This window comes from Crotalus tigris, unplaced genomic scaffold (genome assembly GCF_016545835.1).
Source record: "Crotalus tigris isolate CLP2741 ecotype Arizona unplaced genomic scaffold, ASM1654583v1 scf7180000020295.44487, whole genome shotgun sequence".
Taxonomy (NCBI): Eukaryota; Metazoa; Chordata; class Lepidosauria; order Squamata; family Viperidae; genus Crotalus; species Crotalus tigris.
In genome coordinates, this window is record NW_024097952.1 from 119 (window position 1) to 21,583 (window position 21,465).

Genomic DNA, 21,465 nt, shown 5'->3' on the forward strand with positions numbered 1-21,465 from the left:
GGTGGAGCTGATTGTTGTGAGGAAAATAAAAAGAAGAAGTATTTTGTATGTTCAGTGTTTTGAGTTACTTTTAAGTACAAAAAGGCATGCAAACAGCAAAATCAAATCAGAGGGAGTGATAGAGAGGGCTAGCCTAAGCAGGGCTTTTTTTCTCATAGAATGCCCAGAACGGAGTTCCGGCACCTTTTTTGGATGGAACCTTGTAGGGTAGGCAAGGCAGGTTGTATGACGTGTGTGAGTTCCGGCACCTTTTTTTTTTTTTTACAAAAAAAGCACTAAGCCTAAGTAATGGCCTAAGTAATCTCTTTTGGTTAATCATATTTTAAAAACATGGAAGAGAGATAGTTGAAATTAATCCTCTTTTCCTGTTCCTAGTAGAAAAGCAAAATCTTAGCAGATCGCCCACCACAAAGAACTTCTGGAAGAATTCTGTTTCTTTATATTTCATGTCCTGTCCATTCTCCCAAGCTTCATAGGGCAGCTGAAAATGGAAAGCAAGGATGGGATGGCTAAGCCTTCCTCAATTCTGTCTCTTGCTGTACCAGCCCTGCTCAGGCAGTCCTGGACTTTGGTAGATACGTGATTTGTCATCGGTCTGAGGGGATACCGGCCTGATACGGAACAGATCAAGTAACTGGTTTGATTGTGTTGGTTGATGCTGCTGTGGAGAGGAGGGGGATATGAATTTATATTGTGGGTTTTTATTCTGTGGATGTTATAAGCCTCCCAGAGTAACCATATAGAGTTCGGCAGCCATACAAATTTATTTAATAAATAAATATTAAAACCATCATATAGCTATAATAAAAAATACTTGACTTCCATCCCCCTTTAAAACTATAAGACTCTCTGTAGTGGAGAATTATTTCACAATTTATCATAACTCTTCCGCCATTTATTCTAAATGAGTGAAAGATAAGTAGGAAAAATATTATTTTAAAAATTAATGACTACAGCTGAAATTAAATGAAATAGGATCAGTCAATCTACTGACTGGGAATGACAGGAGCTGTGGTCAAACCGGTCTAGAGATACCAGGTTATGAGATTTGATCAGGTTATCTTAATTGAACATATTGAGCTACTTTCAGTATGTAGAAAGAATGTAACATATTTGGATCTCATAGCTTTCAGGAAAATGCCCTGCCACTCAAATGGAGCATCTTTTTCAATTTTGCATTTAGTGGAAACTACTGTATGTTCATGTATTATTTCATAATTTTTCTCTCCAGAGCCAAAGAAATCAAGACAAAGTTAGGCACGCTCCTCCAGAAGCCAGACTCTGCTATTGATCTGATTATCCCTTACCCAGAGAAGCCAGCAAAGGTTCAAAAGTAGGTATATATTACTCTATTTACCACATGTCCATACTTAACAGTTTAGGGGATGGAGGGAAGGTTCCCCATCCCTGATTAAGGTATGCTTTAATCTGCAGTCAGTTCTGTGATCTTATTTCCTTTCAGCATTGCTTTTGCATTTTACTAAAGTACACTTTTCATAATGTTACTTTAAACACTGGCAAAATCATTTGCATTATGCAAAAATAATGTCAGAATCACCAGATATCTTCCTTGCAATGCAATTTCAAATCATAGACTGAAGACCCATTAAAACTGAACATTTGCACCATGTGATCTTTTACAAATATATGTCTACATTACATAAAATATCACAGAAAATCGATTCTCTACATATGTAATTTATCTTTTTCATAGTATTCAGATGTACTGCTGATTTTAAAGCAATAATTAAGAAAGTTTAGGTGAGTTATGGAAAGACAATAAGAGTACATAATTGTTGGTTTTGAATTATGAAGACCAGCCAATCGCCTCTCACTACAGTATGTTCAGAGGTATAGCTTGGTGGAAGAAACAAGTTTCTCTAAGCATTTTACTACCATCACATAATGATATTTTGTATGGCAAAGGTGGCTTGGATTCTTTAGGCTTCCGGTATGAAATCTGGAGTTAAGGAAGTAAGAGTGTGCTCCTTACTGTCGATATTTATTCTTCTTGACAATTTTGTCAGATTATGCTCATAGGACATGTGTGCATGAACATCCAGAACTGCCTCACTTTTTTTGGCTTCACTCAGAGCAGCAGACTGACATAGATTTAACATGTGGAACTTTTCCTGACATGGAGCTAGACGGGAAGTGTCCAATTCTATAAGACTACTATTCAAATGCAGAGCATAGGTCCTTGACTTACAACAGTTCATTTAGTGACCATTCAAAGTTACAATGGCACTAAAAAATGACATATGACAGTTTTTCACACAACCATTGCAATATCCCCATGGTCATATTATCAAAATTTGGATACTTGACAACTGACTCATATTTATGATGATTGCAGTATCCTGGGGTCGTGATCATCTTTTGCGACCTTGTGACAAGCAAAGTCAATGGGAAGCTGGATTTGCTTAATAACTGTGTTACTAATGTCACAACTGTGGTGATTCACTTAACAACTGTGGCAAGAAAGTTTGTAAAATGGGGCAAAATTCACTTAACAACTGACTCATTTAGTAAGAGAACTACCTGGAATTGTTATATTCCACTGATTCTTATATTCCACTTATTCTTCCACTGATGTTATAAGAAAAGGAAATCACACGTTGTGCTTCCACTGGTCGGTAAATGATACAGAACTCAACAGAGATTTAAAACAAGCATTTGATAACAAATTTATTTCCATGATACATGGGACAAGATACATTTTTCATTTTGGAAAAGGCGAAATCAGATCAGCTTGAAAAATATTTCTGTGCTTATAATTCTGATATGTTTGAAACTGATAGTATCAGGAAGACAGGTTTTACTGGACATCCGGTTTGCCATCGCGGTGCTGTGGATGCTGGAAGACAAGCTCTGTCTTTCACATCTGAATTCATCCCACTGGGCTGGGGGACCCTGGAAAGGTTGAAAGTCACTCTATAGGGGCGATGAACAAGGAGGGGAAGCCCTCCAAACCAGCGGGGGAAAGATCAGCCATAGCAATATGGCTCATCACTAAACTGCTGACAGCCGAAGTCAAAATCACCATCAAGCACTTTTAAAGCAACATGGATGAAACTGGGTGAGATCTGATCTTCTCTTTAAGACTTCAAATATTTTTTCCTGTAAAAGCTGCCCAAAGTATTTTTCCCCTGTGAGGAGAGGGAAGGGAATTTGTACCCCACTATCTAAGAACAGCGGCAACTAACTACCCAAGGGAAACAGAGCAACTATAAGAACAATTTTAATCTAATTGGATGTATAGGCTTTTGAAACTTGGGGACTAAAAGTATTCCTATTCTTACTGGAGATGTTTGTTTTTATCTAAAAAAAAATAAGACTTGAAAAACTATCATAAAAACTTTGGACTTAAAAAAAATTATACGGCATCAGTGACATCTTGTGGCAAAGTATAGTATTACAACTTGTTATTGCTTAAAAGAGACTTGGCTTGAAGCCCTGACCCCAGAAAAAAACTACTCTGACCTTGACAGCTACCACCTGTGAAAAACTCAGCTGCAAAGAAGGAACTTCTGGGCGGCATATCTGGCCTGTTTGAACTATGAATATAAACTTTTACTGACTTTCAGAACTATATGTGGGGAATTGCTTTCCTATTTCTTTACATGAGAAGCATATGTTATCACACAAGATGAATACCTTGGACTATAAACTATAAACTCTTACTTGACAAACAATTTCTACTATAAAGACCACCTATAACATGTGAAATTGATGTCCCATACCTAGCTATAAAAAACAAAAAACTATTCTTAACGTTTGATTCTAAAGTCTTCAACTTAACATACTATCAAGAGAATATGAATGAAGATCAGGAAAAAATCCTTTCCATGTTGAAATCAATACACAAAACCATTTTTTTAGCTTGTGACAAAATAAGATGCAACATAAAGGAACAAGATGCCAGCTTAAATATACAAACCCAGATCTTGACTACAACCAAAGAACTAACAATGCAGAAAATAACAGGAGAAGTGGAACAACTAAATACTAAGATAGAGGACCCAATTGACCAACAGATCCAGCCAACAGAAAAATTAGAAAAGGGAGTGACAACACTAAAAATAGAAAAGACTTTTTACAAAAATCAGAATAAATTTGAGGAAAAGGAAAAACAGATAGAAAGGAAAATAAACTTATCAGGACAATTGTGGGAAATTGGAATAGGAAGGCAATCTTATGAATACAAATGGGCTAGTTCTTCCCAAAAAACTGCAACCAAGTAGTCTTTCTTATTCCAAATAATATATATCATAATAGAGGGAAAACTATTTGATGATTCAAAAGCATTGACAGTGGAAGGTTAGTTGGCAAAGGAAGAAAGCCAGAGTAAGGCTGAAGAAAATAAGGGTTTTGATTTATTAGAGGGGATCTCATATTACTAACTAGAGGGTTGAATATAGTGGAAAATAGATAATTTTTAGAAAATAAAGTAACATTATAATTGAATAGGTAAGATGTGTAACAAGACTAATAGACTTTGGTATGAAAAGGGGAAAAGGGAGAAGTTGAGATAAGGGAAATTTTGGTCACCTAATATAAAATATTTGGAAATCAGTTGAAAATAAGAATTCTGTTTGCCCAATACCCAGACAATACATATAATGGTTTTGATCTATTAGAGGGTATACTGTATTATTAATTAGATAGATTAATATGGTGGAAGATAACTTTTAGAAAACAGAGTAAGACCATATTCAAATAGATAAGTTGTGTATTTAGAATATTAGATTTTGTTATGAAAAGGGAAAAAGGAAGAAGTTGAGATAAGGGAAACTTTGGTTACCTAAAGCTTGGAAATGATAAATACCAAATGTTAATTTGAATATTGACGGGGAATTAAAGCTTGGGAAGAAAGCAATAACAGAACATTGATAGTATATAAGGATTGAATGCAAACACAATTAAGATATATATATAAGCTAAAAATTATTGATAAATGTAACAAATATGTTTTTACTTACCGTAGTTGATAATAATAAGAACTATATTAGCCTAATATGAGATAGTAGATATTAAGGGAAAAAGAGAGGAAATATATGATATTGTAACTTGAGATTTATACTAAAGTTTTATTGATCAACGCAGTTACCACATTGCTTTTTAAATACTTAATTGTAAAATTAGAAAACTAATAAAATATTATAAAAAATTTTTAAAAAGAAGACTGGTTTTACTAATGAAGAAACTTGAAATAAGAAAACCTTATTTTTTTAAAAGATCCAAATCCACTCATTTCACTAGTAGTGTGGAATGTGGTCACAGTTACTTTGGAGGGAATGCGGAAAAGAAAGAGGGAAGAAAGGGGACAGGCATATCTTCCTACAGAAAGGTAAAATTGCTTTGTATGTTAATTATAGAGAATACTAAGAATTTTTTTTCCTGGGGTGTCATTGAAAGCTTTAAAATCTTTCATCCCTACTGATTTTCTTCACTGATGAAGAACAACTATGAACACAAGAAAACATCTGTGCTTCTGGAGAAGCAAATTATCATCTACAAGAGCTTGAATAATTAAAATGTGTTAATATTTAAGGTGCTGTTAAGACCCTCATATTGTTTGCTTGCTTTTTATTCTTGCTTTTTTATTTATTTTCTTTGCTACAACAAACTGACACAATTAGTCCCTTTAGAGAAGGTTTTATATCATTATTGTTCGACTAGATTGGAAGCAGGCAAATTTAAGAAGAACTATATGAATGAAAACAATGTTAAATGGTTGTGATACATTGATACGAGACCATTAGAAAAAGTGGCTCCATTTGTGTTTATCTCTGGACTTCAGGAAACTTGCCGTTGCTGCTGCCGCTGCCAAAGGCAAATTGCCAACATTAATCACTGTCATTTTTTTCTGTGAGAACGCAGTCTCTCATCTGTACGAAAGACAAAGCAGTTCCAGGAACTGGAACAAAATGAACACCAGTAGCATGGATGCTATTAGGGAAAAAAGTGGCCTTAATGCACAAGGGGAACCTCTTCTGGCTGATTGTCCCTGAATCTGTTTCCAATTAGGCTGTAAAAAAAAAGGCTCAGCAGACAGGCTGATCTAAAGATTGCATGGTGACTGGCACTGTTGATAATAGCTTAATTTTAACTACTGCTACAGACAAATTAGATAGATCATACACTTTTTTCAGAGCCATTTGGAACAAATTAGGCTGTGGGTTTATGGGCTGTTTTGAACATCATAATTAAGCAGATCTTGTCATGGCAATGGAAACAGATGTGGTGAGGTGGGTTCTCCACGGGTCTTCGGGAAGGAAAGTGTTTAGTTTCCCATTGGGGAGGAAAAGAAAAACCAGGGCTGCTCTAGCGATGAGAACAAGATTGTAGGTATTCTATCCCAACCCCAGCTGGATTCTGGCAGTACATCAATCTGAGAAATAACATTTCCTGAGCAAATTAGCCTTTTTTGCCTAATTATTTTTTAAAAATAGAACCATGTTTCATAATTCGGTCTGGTCTGATTTTTCTCAGAGTGCAAAGATGCAAATGTTTGAGGTTTCTTCCCCTGATTATTTTCTGCCCCTTCTTTGGCCTGAAGAGCCCTTTGCCCCAAACAATTAAGCAGATCTTATCCACGTGGACAGAAACTTATTTGATGAAAGCTGATTCTCATGAACTTGAATGTCATGCCCCAAACCACTTCCTGCACTTATACAGAACCGAGGGAGGCCTATGAGTCCTGGATTAAGACCAGGAAAAATGGTTTTGTTTACTGACAAGATAAAACTCTTCAGCGTAATCCAGTAAAATGGAAATAATTTCTTTAGGGTGGTTCATCCCAGCACAAACTGCTTGATTAAACAGGGAAGATGTTAAACAAATAGTTAAGTTTATTAAAAAAAGGATACTGGTTGCTGCTAAGAAAAACATTCATTAATCACTCTTGAACATGAGGTGGGGAGATTGACTATATAGGCAAGTACTGTACCAGGGATGAAGGCCTTAGCCGCTTTTAAAGTTGTACAACTAGACGTTGCTGGAATAGAAGTTCCCTGAATTATTGACCTGCCCCTTGGGTTCTTTCTATCACAGGTCTAGCACTGTTTTGGAAAAACACTAAATCTGGGTCAAAAACCATGGTCTGACTGATAGTTCTCATCTGCACTGAAGTGCTATAGGCTGAAATCTATAGGCATTTCTTGGGGGTTCTTCCCCCATTTATTCTACACTCCTATGCCACATATTCTATTTGTCAGTCAGGCACAGGGTGAAGCAGGAAAGAAAAAATTATAAATGCTGCAAGGGAGTGACAACATTAGCAGCACCTACATGCAGAGCATGGATTAGAATAGGCAAGAATGGTGTTGCTCTTGTAAAGTAAGAAATAAAGACAGTAGAAAGTAACATCACATGAAAGTCCTCGTGAGAAGAAGCAACAAAAATGTGTAACACATTTATTTGAGATAAACAATAAAATAAGTAAACAAATAAATGCAAATAGGTCTATAGTTCTTTCAAAGGCTTGCTAAACCAGGTATAGAAAAAGAAGCATATGTAATGCCTCACCACTCTTACCAAGTGCCAGTTAGGTATAATTACATGAGCAGATACAATTATGGGAGCCAGGTGTGAGATCTCTCTGGCAAACTAAGCCATAGAGGGCAATGCTTAGCAATGTGAGGGGGAAAGCATGGCAGCTGCAGTCTAGTGGGGCAGACAGGAGCTGGGCAGATGGTAGTTTATGACTTCATCATCACCAGCATAATCACTGAGGCGTTGCAGATGGCTCATATGGCAAGACCTGTGTCAGGAGAAGGGGCAAAACACACTTTAAAACTAGAACAGCTAAATATGAATTTAGTCGGCTCCATGACATTAGAGCAGGCCAAGCCACTGACTGAAGGAGATGTCATGACATTATGCCCACTAAAAATGGTTTGTGGGATATCTTTGTGCTGTAGGTAGGAGATATGAGAATGAGCCCACTCATTAATTGATACAAAAACAACTTTCCAAACCATTGACTAACCTCTAATGTTATAGTTGCCACTTTTTCCATTTTATGTTTTATCCTCTTTTTAACAGAACAGATTATTTTAAATAGCAGCTTTCTACTCATTATCATGCAGAAAAATGTGTGTATGCAGTCAGTCCAGCGAGACTGCAGTTCTATGACAGTTGACCTATAATCTTATTCATTAATGAATAAAATGAGCCGAGGTGGCGCAGCAGTTAGAGTGCAGTACTGCAGGCCACTTTAGCTGACTGTGTTCAACAGGTCAGTGGTTCAAATCTCACCGGCTCAAGGTTGACTCAGCCTTCCATCCTTCCGAGGTAGGTAAACTGAGGACCCAGATTGTTGGGGGCAATGTAAATATATACATACATTGCTTACTGGTATACACCGCTTAGAGAGTGCTTGCACTTAAAGCGGTATATAAGTCTCATAAATAAATAAATAAACATTCCCATTCTACTTTTTATATGCATCCTTTCATTTATTAAAAGTGCTTAATAAAAGCACTGTGATGGCATTTAGAGTGCAAGAAATGGTAGATTCAGACTTCTGTTTCCTGATTCCTGATTTGTTTTTTTTAAACAAATCTTTTATTATGTTTATATAAATAGGGAAAAAATAGGAACAATACAGGTATGGAAGGGGAAGGGGGTGGGGGATTTAGGATGGAATGGGGATAGGTACAATAATCACGTACTTTAACAAGCAAGCTACCGTCCGGATCATAGTAATGAATAAATATCATACTCAGCCATTTTAAAATAAGATTAACTATAACCATACTACATAGATAAATTCATCTATGTAAATAAACATGAGTAATAAATCTCAACTAGTCATAATTATCAACGTTAACGGTTAAGAATCACTAAATCACTAAGAATAAGGAAGTTATCAACCTATAAACTATAACTCAAAAATCCATCATCTATTCTGAAATATTAAATTCTTTTCAGATTTTAACGTGTCTCTAACCATTGATAAAATTTTCCCAAGTTTTAAAATAAACTGAATCATCTTTCTCTTTCATCTCCAATGTTAATCTATCCATTTCTGCACAATTTAAAATTTTAGTAATTATAGCCTGGTCAGATGGTAGATTTTCATTTTTCCAAAATTGGGCAAATACTATCCTTGCGGCTGTTAAAACATGTAATATCAAATAGTCATTCTCTTTACCATAATTAGGTCTTAATATTCCTAGCAAAAACAATTCCGGTTTAAATTCTATCTGTATTTTCATCATCTTTTCCAACCATCTATGAATCTTAAGCCAATACTTCTTAGCATTAGGGCATACCCATCAGGTGTAATAATAAGTACCTGGCTGTTGTTTACATTTCCAACAAGTATTTACACACAGTTTTATGTCTTTTGAGGCAAAGTAATCCATCTTAAAATATCTCACTAGTGAGCTCTTTTCTCTCTTAGGCTTGTTGGTATCTGTATGGACTTCTATAGTAGTTGCTATTTTGTCTTATGTTAATACTTTAATTTCAAATCCTTACAGCCTGAGTAAAATTAGATAATTAGCATCCACTTTGCTATGGGAGTCTGTAGCATACTCACTTGAGACAAAAGCAATCATTTTCTTGACCAGCGTGGGAACTGATGATAAATCTGTGGGAGAGAGAAAACCAGATCCCAAAGCCACAGCTAAAGCAGGGGAAAAATTCAAACTTCAGATTTTGAAAAATAAAATGAAAGAATGAATACTCAGGGGAATACTCAGAGGGAATACTCTCTGCATGGAGTACAATTATTCTCCATTCAGACCCATTCTGCTTCGTAGAGGACAATGTAGAGTTGGAAATAAAAAGGATGAGAGGAATGACAAAAGCTGAAATGTTAAAGGAAGAATATGAAGAACCATACTTTAAATGTATATGTAATCTTTCAGTATCAGAGAATAACCAAAAATAGTGCTATCACTCCAGCCCCATATAAACTGCTTTCTCTCTTGCTCCATAAAATGCCCCTGAAGGATCTCCTGTTTGAGCAGGAGGCTGTACTAGAATACTTTCAAGGTCCTTCCAGCGCTATTATTCTCTTTGATCTCCATGTATCTTTTCCTCAAGTTCCACTACCTCAAGTCGATGGTCAGCTTTTGTAGACTAATTTTAGCCTTACCAATTTTCTTGGCCATACCAATTTTCCTGCTGTTTTTCTATTCATTTTCAATTAACAAATTCATAGACATGTTTATCTGATCATACTGAAAAGCAGAGGAAAGTACATTTTGCTGAAATGGCCACATGACCATGAACTGCCTGCCTGAGGCAATCTATATGTTCCTAGTTTTGCCTAGACCTAATACAAGGTCTACCATCTAACTGCTTTTTACAGTTTGAAAGATATATGAGACTTACAGCCATTATTAGATGGATTTAACAAATCATTGGCATCAGTTCCATGTAAACTGCACATATTTTTAGTTCTTTCAAATGAGGCTTTTCCTCATCAAGTTAAGCTGTTGTCCTTGAGCTACCATAAAATTTGTTACCATCATCCTTCCATTGTCATCATCTCACCAAATAGAGTAGTCCTTATTTACAGTATAAGTGCACTTTAATATTAGAGATCGGAGAATTCCCTGGCTCAGGGTTCTCCATCAAACTCAACCAGCCAGTGGGAAAACAGGTATCTTAACAGGGCTGGGAACAGGGCTATAGAGTAAGGTAACCCTTGACAGATGGCAGACAGACAGTAGGTTTAGAATCTGTCAAAACTCATTCTGATTATTCACTAACACTAGCTGGTAATTGGGCTCGTTTTGGTCATGGTTTAATGCTCTTCCATATAATAAAAGGGGGATTGCAGTATGAAATAGCAAATGTCTTATTCACTCACTCTGACTTCATCCCATGACCTTTTGTCTGCTGCCATTGACTCAGAGACTTGGTGTCTACAGAAGGTGAAACTGGCTTGAAAAAAATGGATTTTCATACCACTCAAAGATAAATAGTTTTGAAGTTCACTGCATAGGTACTGGGGGGAAAGGAGTATATCTGCACTAGCTTAATATGACCTATAGGAGCTTATCAGAACAAATCACCTATGTATCAACATCAGGAAAAGAACGGTGAGTGTAGTGTGCCAGATAATTTCTATACCAAAATCATATAATCTTCAAAGGAAGAATACTAGTTTAAAATCAGAACACCTAAGGACAACTTAAGGCTGCATCAGATAAAGACATTATAAAGGCATAGCATAGGAAGGAGGTTGCTGGGCCGTATTTATGCCACAGTTAGCTTCAAGGCTAAGAAAAGTTACAGAACTAGTGAAAGAGATTATAAAGAGGTTGTAAAATCATGAATAAGGCAGAGCAATAGTTCAATAAAAGACTCCTTTTCTGGCTTATTGATCTAAAGAATATGCGTTTATATATTTTATATATATTCATTTTGATATTTCCAGACCTTCCCCAGAAGAAGCTTGGCAGTGGCACAATTCCTTGGAAAAGCTCCTTCAAAACCCTTGTAAGTCTTTTCTAAAGATCTCAACCTATTGAGAACATTTATCCTAAGAATAATAAGATATTGAGAAACTATGATCAAGCATTGTTATGTCATCTATGGAGGAGTGCTAAGATTGCAACTGAAATAAAAACTTATTGTCATCGTTGTCATTTAGTATATTTGCATGAGTCTTATATGCAGTATAAAATTATATCAGCCTGTATCTCAGATCAGAAGCAGAAGGATCAGTGTACACTTGGGATGTTTATAATACTCTAACCCTAACCCTTTCTCTATACTTTATCTTAGTGAATAAAATACAAGTGGTACTTGACTTATGATCCCAATTAAGCCCAAAATTTCCTAAACAGTTGTTAAGTGAGTTGCACCCCATTTTATGACCATTTTTTACCATAGATCAATGCAGTCGTTAAGCAAGTCTGGCTCCCCCCCAACTTTGTTTGTTGGAAGCCAGCTGGGAAGATTACAAATGGTAATCACTTTACAAAGATGGGCTAAACTACATTTATCATTATTGGGGAGGATCTCTGTAATCAAGATGAATGTTCTACCGAAGATGCTTTTTCTGTTCCAGACATTTCCAATACTTGCAACTGATGTCCCATTCAAACAATGGCAAAGAGATATTAGATATAAGTTATTGCAAGATGCTGAGGAAAGAGGGGGCTTGGGTTTACCAGATTTGAAATTGTATTTTGAGGCATGTTGCCTGGCTTGCTCAAAAGAATGGGTAAACTTCCTGAATAAGAGGCTACTTAATTTGGAAGGTCATGAACTAAGGCTTAGATGGCACAGTTATTTATGGTATGATAAAGTTAAAGTTTATGATGATTTTAATAATCACTTCACTAAACGTGCCATACTAAGAGTATGCTAAGGCTTATGAAATGCTATTGAAATTAAATTTGGGAAGTGAACATGTAAAACATTGTATGATACAATGGGCAAGGAACTTTGGTTATAATGTGATGCTGGAACAATGGGAGAATATGTGAATGAAAAGTTTAAAATTTACATTGAACTACAATTTAAAAGAAAATTTCTACAAGATAATGTATCGCTGGTATTTAACACCAGACAAGCTGTCTAGAATGTATAAAGGTATTTCAAATGAATGCTAAAGGGAAAGAAGGACCTTTTACCATTTATGGTGGACATGTGATAAAGCAAAGAAATATTGGAGAAGGATTCACATTTTGGTACAGAAAATCTTTAAAATAAAAATAAATATGAAACCAGAATTTTTTCTTTTGGGTCTAATGGAAAAAGACTTGGGGAAAAAATTTGGAACTTTGATCTTGTATATGTTGACGGCAGCAAGATGTATGCACAAAAATGGAAATACATTTCAATTCCTACTATGGACAAATGGCTACAGAAGTTGATGGTGCTGGCAGAAATGGCTAAATTGATTGTTTTGACTAAAGAAAAGAATACAAGTACTTTTGTTTCTACATGGAGACTGCTTCTGGATTTTGTGCTTGAAGTGGAAAAAAATGAAACTTTGATTTTGTGTTTCACGGATTAGATTGATTTGTTGTTACAGAAATGGCCAGTTTATGCTATTGTGAAAAAGTAAAAAGGTGTGGCTCGACGTTAATGCTTCATTCTGCTGCAAAAGAGGAAGTCGGAAGTCAATGACTTTTTTTCTTTTTCCTCTCTCTCCCTCACTTTCTTTTCCCTTTTTCCTCCCCATTGTGTCCTACTATTTGCTTTGCATTTTGTATTTTACTCTATAATTCAATAAAATGTTTTAAAAAATGGTGATCACATGACTCCAGGACATTGTCATAAATACATGCCAGTTGCCAAGTTCTCAAATTTTGATCACCTGACCATGGGGATGCTGCAGCAGCTGTAAGTGCAAAAAATGGTCACAAATTACTTTTTTCAGTGAGGACTACCTGCATATGTAAGCTGCTTAGTATAGAGCTCACTTAGGAAAAGTAAGTCAGCTCTGTACTAAGGAAAAGTATGTTCCAGATAAAGGATTACTTGTAATTAAAACTTAGTCCATTAGTCCCTAAAGAAAATGGAGAATTTGGACTACCAGATTGGGTCTTATACTACCAAGCATGTGCTTTAACATAGTTAAAAGAATGAATAACCTTCAGAAATAAAAGATTGTTATAGTTAGAAGGACATGACTTGCAACTTGGATGGCACGCATTTTTATGGTATGGAAAGAATAAAATCCACAGATATTTCCAAAATCACTACATAAGAAGCATATTATTATTTGTAGGGGAAAAGATAAAACCAAAAATCTATACAAAAATCCCAGGATGGCCATCAATGATGGAAGCATTTGTTCACCCAAACTAAGTTAAACTTGAGAAAATTCTAACATATAAGGATATTCTGAATACAAATGGGAAATTAAAATCTAAACAAGAGTTAGAAGATCAGGGTATTGACTTATCATGGTGGCCTTGACTGCAAATGCAATCGAGGTATGATAAAGAAGTTAAAATATATGGTTTTCACAAAGAGCAGGCAATGTTTGACCAGCTGTTGTCTTCTGATGAAAAAATGATTAAAAAATTGTATAACTTTTTATTGAATTTGAAAATGGAAGACAAACAAGTGAAAGAAACAATGATAATATGGGCAAAAAACTTTGGATACAATATAGAATTAGAAAAATGGCAAAATCTTTGGGAAAGAAACTATAAATTGACAATGGCAACTTTGTACAAAGAAAACCTATAAAATGTTTTATAAATGGCATCTTCCACCTGTCAGATTAGCAAAAATGTTTAAAAATATGCCTAGTAAATGTTGGAAATGTAATCAAAATCCTGCTACTTATTATCACCTATGGTGGACGTATGTTAAAGCAAAACATTTTTGGACAAAAATACATACTTGGTTAGAAAAGATGTTAGTGAAACATGTAGACTTTGAACCTGAACTTCTTTTATTACGTATAATTCCGGAAAAAATGATAAACAAAGTGTATATTTAACATTACATGTATTAATAGCAGCAAGGATTGTATTTGCTCAGCACCGGAAAAATGAAAAAACACCATTGGATGAAGAGATAATCAAGAAAATACTGGACTGTGCTATAATGCATAGACTTACATTGAGAATCAAAGAAAAAGAAGATACAGAATATTTTCAAACATGGAACTTATTTTATCAATGGCTGGAAAAACGGGATAGAGAGTAAGAACTTAACTGGTATTACTAAGCAAAACAAATCAACCCAGAAAACACATTGTTCATTAAGTATTAATTAATTGTAATAATAAAAAAAATAATAAGATACTATTAAAAAAAATTAGTCCCTTATTCCTTGTGGCAGGGCTAAGGGAAAAAAGTATTCTCTGTAAGGGAGTAAGGAAATAAAACTTTCTGCAGGAGTTTTCCCTGAGTGGCAGGAAGACTAAGGAAAAAGAATTTTCCACTTAGGGACAAAAGGAAAAAAAAAAAACTCTTTTCAAGGGACTAAAGGAAAACTCTCTGCAATGGCCAAAGGTGCTGCTGGTGGTGAAACTCTCTGAAAAAACTCAAGCTACTATACAGCACAATATCATACTTAGCTATGCTGTATGTAAATGCCAGTAAGCCTAGCTACTTAAATTTACAGTACTACCAAATTACTTTTGTGCAGAGTGCTGCATTGACAGCATCAACTATTTTTATTTCAACTATCTCTTTCATTTTATTATTTTATATAAATAAATTCAAGACTGGCAAAAGAGATTACCACACTGATTTCTTGCTTGAGCGGAGGGTTGGACTAGAAAACCTCCAAGGTCCCTTTCAACTCTGTTATTCGGTTATGTATTTTTTCTTGCTGCTTTGAAGATTACAGAGAAAAGAGGATACTAGGCCCTTTTGTAAGATAACATAATCCATAAGATAATTGGCAGGAATCAAGAGAAATTACAACAAATGATTGCAATTAAATATACGGAAAGAAAGGATTATCCAACATCTTCCAAAGCATCACTTTCATAGTCTTCAAGCAACTCTTCCATATTACTGCTAGTTAAATTTTGAATTGAACTGAATTTTGTGTTAATTGTCCTGAAAGTTCTTTGAATTTCCAGTTTAGAATGATCTCGCATTATAGATATCAATCTCATATCCCTGCCTTTCTTTTCTTCTTTGCTCTGTCTACCTTTTTAATCACCATACAACTATGCACGCAATATCTTTATGATTTTCATTTGGAGTTAACAAAGGGATAATGCTGCTGAGTTTCACTGGATATCTAATAACAGGCATGCTTTTGCTGCTTCAAGAATACCAGCTGCATCAATCAGTGCTTGAATACTAGAAGTAGTGAAAAACTGTGGCTGCTCAGGAGCTTCTGCAAGCAAAAGTTGTTCTTTTCTCTTCCGGTTGCCTCAGCTTCTTTAGAAATGCATATTGGTGGGTGTGTGGTCTAGCCTTCACTTCTTGATTGTAACTGTTGGGACAAGGCTAATTCCTTATCATATTCCTTGTCTCACAGCAAAGAATTAAGGAAAATTGATATGAAAGAAAGTTATAGTATGAGTTATAGTGTGGTTGAAGTCATTGATGTCTGGATTCTTTCATTCCCTATTTTTATAATTAGTTAACACGGTTTGCTGACCTACTATGTTATCTTCCAAAATTTGTTTTGACAGACTGATAGGAAAAAGTCACATCAGTAGGGCTGAATGATGTTGTTCCAGTATTACAAACAATCTTATAAGTATTTGATCAAAGAAAAAGTTATCAAAGGACTGTTGCACAACAGAGGATTAATTAGGAAACTATAATTTGGAAAAAAAGTGTTATTTCACAATTGTAATTAACATTTTTTAAAATAATTTTTCCTCTGTGCAGATGGCCTTTCCAGCTTCCGGACTTTCCTCCAATCTGAATTCAGTGAAGAGAACATTGAATTCTGGATTGCGTGTGAACATTATAAGAAGACCAAACTGCCTACCAAAATGACTGAAAAGGCCAAAAAGATCTATGAAGAGTTTATCCAAAGTGATGCTCCGAAAGAGGTTAGTTGATTGCCATTAGCTGAATGGAGATAAAACCCTGGCTTTTATTAAGAATTAGGGAATTAATCTCTTGAAGGTGCCCCTGTGATTAGGTTCTATGGAGTGCACACCTAAACACAGATCCCTTCCCTTGTCACAGAAGAAATTATTGGTTTGTTCCAGTTATATACTATATGGAACAAAGACTATATTTGTGAATGTTACAAAACAGACATCAGAAACAAGTCTAAGGAAGCTGTGCAAGGGAAGATTAGTCATTAAAAATTACAGTATAAAGAAATGCATTGAAAAGTGAACCAATCATCACACAAGGCACACCAACATATTACTGCAAAGAGAGTCCATGAACTGGAAGGCAAGACAAGGCGAGAACTTCATCAGCGAGGTTATACACTGTCCTCTGAAGCACAAAGAAGTGGTAGAGTGCTATTTTTAAGGTGGCATTTCCTTTAATTAAAATTAAAACAGCATCAATAGATTATGATCACAAAGCACTGGTGCTGACATTATGTAATTAGTGAAGGGAGGGTATTATTTTGCACCACTACCAGGGGTGTATCATAAACTCTATAGTTAGATTTGATACAGTTAGCTTCATGTTTTTAACATCTCTAACAAAAATCTATTTATGTGAATCAAATGTTTCATATTTGACTTTTTGTTATAAATTATATATATATTTATTTCAGCTGTAGTTTATCAAGGGATATTTATTAGCTGTTAGCTTCACATATGGAATTGCTATTAGCTTCAGGTTTTTTCCATCAGGGAGGCATTTTGGAAAATGCCCCATGTAAAGTATATTGTTGGCACATCACTTGATTTTTATGAGATATGTCCTATGTAATTCCTACAGCTGTCTACTCTATCTCCCTCTTGTCAGGTGAATATTGACCATTTCACCAAGTCAGTGACCATGAAGAATCTGGTGGAACCATCTATAAGCACTTTTGACCTAGCCCAGAAGAGAATCTTCATGCTGATGGAGAAGGATTCTCTGCCCAGATTTGTGCGATCCAACTTATATGGAGAATTAGTAAAATAGCAGTGTGGCGAGCTGTGCAAAGCATTGGTACATCAATACAGGGTCATTGCCTCCCCCAATCACCAGTAATCAACATGTCTTATTTATATGGATAGTTGCTTTGCTTTGTATTTATTCCAGGCTTTGAAAACTCAAAGTCTGTGTTGTTAAACATGACCAGCATAACTTAGATGAGGGAATACAAAACAAAAATACAACAAAACAAAAATACAAAATGTCTTTTGCTTTTTAGATATTCTTTCAGTGAACTGTACTTCATATTACTACCAGAAATAATGCTCTCATTATTAGTTTTAGTTCAACAATTTAATGGGTGAATATCTCATTTGACTGCATCCTTTTCTGATGACAGCTAGTATTTGCTATGTTGTTATGGACTGGTAAATACCAGCATTTGCTACATATAATAAGGAAATATTTAACAACATATCCCTCAAATGAAACCAAGTACCCTAATATGAGAATCCTTGAATTATATTTGCAATTTGTAGCAAGAAGGGGATGATTTTGGGTTTATGAAAAAAACCCCAAAGTTAATGATATGACAAAGAGCAATGATATATTACTGGAATTAAATAAGCAGCTGATCAAAATCCTGGGCTAATTTGTTGCTAAAAGAGCAGCTTGATGAAAATCATAAATTGATAGATACCCTCATAGCTAGCAGACAATAGAAATTGTACAATAATGAAACAATTACAGTATCCATTTTAAACAAAACATTTCTTCATAGAAGACTGTAAACCTGGACAATTTGTCACCCATCAAACTAAATTTGTTCTATTTTTACAGATTTAATCAGTCAATAAAACCAGTTTTTAAGCTTCCTGTAGAATATACACAGTTTAGGGGATTTCAGTTGTGAAAGTTCTATCTATTATTAAACAGAGAATAGAGAATCATTCTTGGAATAACAGTGATGGATTCAGAATCTATTCTGCAGTGCTAAAGGTGTGAGATAAATTCAGATCCTGTGCTAAATGGCTATTACTAAAATATTTAGGGAAGGGTGAGACTGAGAATAAATCAGCAGACCTGCTCAAACAGTGTGACTTGTTTAACAACCCAGGCTTTTTGTTACCTCTCTTACTGTATCTATTTTTTTCCGTATTAAATTTATAAATGTTATATTTTTATAATGGCCCTGCACAAATTCCAGTGCCCATGCACAGCTTTAAATAACCTCCCTGAAATCTTCTTATAAATTATGATAGAAATATTTAAGCTGAACCATAGCTGAACCTCTGTCTGTAGCACATTTCCCAAAGTATTATTTTACCGCACACTTTAACCACAAGATTTAAATGTTCTTGTAATATATGTATTAGTCAGTTCAAGGTATTTAGCCTGCAGTAATATGAATAGAAAAGGCATCCAGATAGAGATGAAAAATGCATTTCATTTTTTAAATAATAGACCAATTGTATAGTCAAAGCCTCTACTTTGCAAATTACCAGTCAACCATTCAATATAGGTGAGAGAGTGACTAAATCTCTCAATGCTGTTTGCCCATCAGCTGTGGTGACTTTGCCTGACAGCCATGGTGATTTAGTGTTATGGCAGGATGTACACAGAAGCCATTTTCAAGTTGACAAGTTGTCTAACATCACCCAACCAGAGGTTGATTTTAATTCCTCTCTAACCTAATATTTTTTTCTGATTGTAATATGATTGTAATATTTTATTTTTATCAAAAGGGGAGGTAAGCCGTAATTGCTACCATGCCCTTTACATGATTTAGTGGAGCTCATGCAAAAGATGAGTAAGGGGTCTTTACATGGTTTAGTTTTTTTTCCTGCATCTTGAGTAGCAAAAGAAAAAAAAAAAAAACAGGGGGAAGAGGTCCCAAGTGCTTGGTTTCCCTTGTTTTTTTCCTTACTCTGTCCTTCTGTACCATCACTATCCTCTTCTTACTTCACTAGGCCTCAGTTGCCTCATTCCCGCCCCATAATATTCAGTTTTCCAACTGCTAAGTGCTAGCCTTTAGTACTTAGGCAGCCAATCCAGCTGCCAATAGTGGCCCAGATCTAAATAGCACTGGGTCTTGCATCTCTCTTCTTAGAGTGCTCTCAATTGAATGAGCATTTAATAGCTTAGCAAATGTAGATTTGGCCTCTTAAATATATCCAAAAAGTTAAGTGCCAGAAAATTTCACCAGCCAGGTCATCACTTCCAATTCTCTTGAACTGCTCAATAAACAAAGTCTGTTCCACCAAGCTAGAAATATTAGCATACTCTCTGGCCTTTTAAGAAAAGTCAAGTTGAAAGGAAATACCATAGAAGAACTACGCTAAAATGATTTAATTATCTTCTTCTGTTGAAAAAAAAAGACAGAATGAGAGATTTAGGCCATCAGCCTTGTGAAATTGGGAGGGGATTATGTAATTATTTCCAGAGTCCATTTTGGAGAGCACATCTATCCTGGTGACTCACAAGTTATTAAGATGCTGGAGGGAGATTTTCCAATTACAGCCATAGGCTACTCTATCCTGATGTTTGAAGGAGCTTGTCAATAAATTTAACCCAGCAGCCTACTTACTTGGCTCTGTGATATTCCTGGTGACTTGAAATAAACAAAGGTTCAACAAGCTTGTTAAAAGTGTAGTAAAAATAACTTATAAATTTTGCTTCCACCCTAACAAACTAAATATATCAGGCATAGCTAAAAAATAGGGTTAAATGTCAGCAACATCATGCAAATTAAAAAGTTATGCATCATTTTTTCCCTAATTTCACAGCATAGAATATATTGGGCTAAATTCTCACCATGCATCTAAAAATGGAAATATTTAGGTTTGTTTTGACTCTTGAAGTAGGTACAGAGTTTGGAATTAAATTTGTATCAGAACATGATAATTATACAGATTTCTCTAGTTCACTATTATATTATTCTCAGTGGCTGTTGTGGATTTGGGCTCATTCTGGATATAAAGCAATATGATTATAACTGTATGAGATCTGAATCAGTTATAGCCAGGGCTTTTTTTCTCATAAAATGCCCAGAATGGAGTTCCGGCACCTTTTTTGGATGGAACCTTGTAGAGTAGGCAAGGCGGGTTGTGTGACGTGTGAGAGTTCTGGCACCTTTTTTTTTTAGAAAAAAAAAGCACTGGTTATAGCTATGAGAATTCTGTACAAAAGGTTTACCTTTAGGAGTTGTCCTGTTTTAATTCCATATAAGTATATTCATAGTCCACGGTTTTAAAGCAGCTTCAACTTTTGGTTGAAAGAGAAAGATTTGTTACTGGCTGTAACAAATAATTTCAAAACACAGTCTGTGTCTTTTCCAATCTGAATAGAAAACAGTGACAATATCAGTGGAATGGAATCATGGACAACCAGATCCAGGGTCTCTCAATCATATACTAGAGCAGGGCTTTTCAACCTTTTCACCGATTGTACCACTTTTAGAATATGGCAACATTCGAGTACCACCAGTCACCTAGCAAGGTGTCAAAAACTTGACCCCCCCCCCAAATGGAAAAAGTGATAAAGTACAGGTAGTCCTCGACTTACAACAGTTCGCTTAGTGACTGTTTGAAGTTACAATGGCACTGAAAAAAGTGACTTATGACCATTTTTCACACTTATGACCGTTGCAGCATCCCCAGGGTCATGTGATTTATATTCGGATGCTTGGCAACCGATTCATATTTATGATGGTCACATTGTTACAGGGTCATGTGATCACCTTTTGCAACCTTCTGACAAGCAAAGTTAGTGGGGAAACCAGATTCACTTAACAACCATGTTACTAATTTAACAACTGCAGTGATTCACTTAACAACTGTGGCAAGAAAAGTCATAAAATGGGGCAAAGCGCACTTAACAAATGTCTCTCCCCCCTTTTATCTCCAAGTTCCCTCCCTCCTTCCCTGACTCTTTCTTTCCTTCTTTCCTTCTTTCCTCCCTCCCTCCCTCCCCTGCTTTTTTTAAAAACTGCCAGACGCTCTGGGAAGAG

General features: G+C 35.5%; 1 protein-coding gene across 1 annotated transcript; it reads left to right on the forward strand.

Moving 5' to 3' along the window:
* Positions 1 to 1,231: 1,231 nt before the first annotated feature.
* Positions 1,232 to 20,993, forward strand: LOC120318599 (regulator of G-protein signaling 5-like; the record flags this gene model as incomplete). Its single annotated transcript, XM_039366414.1, has 4 exons — positions 1,232 to 1,333; positions 11,402 to 11,463; positions 16,293 to 16,459; positions 17,343 to 20,993. Coding segments are annotated over 4 exons (493 nt in total), but the record flags the coding sequence as incomplete, so codon positions are not given.
* Between the last annotated feature and the right edge of the window lie 472 nt (positions 20,994 to 21,465).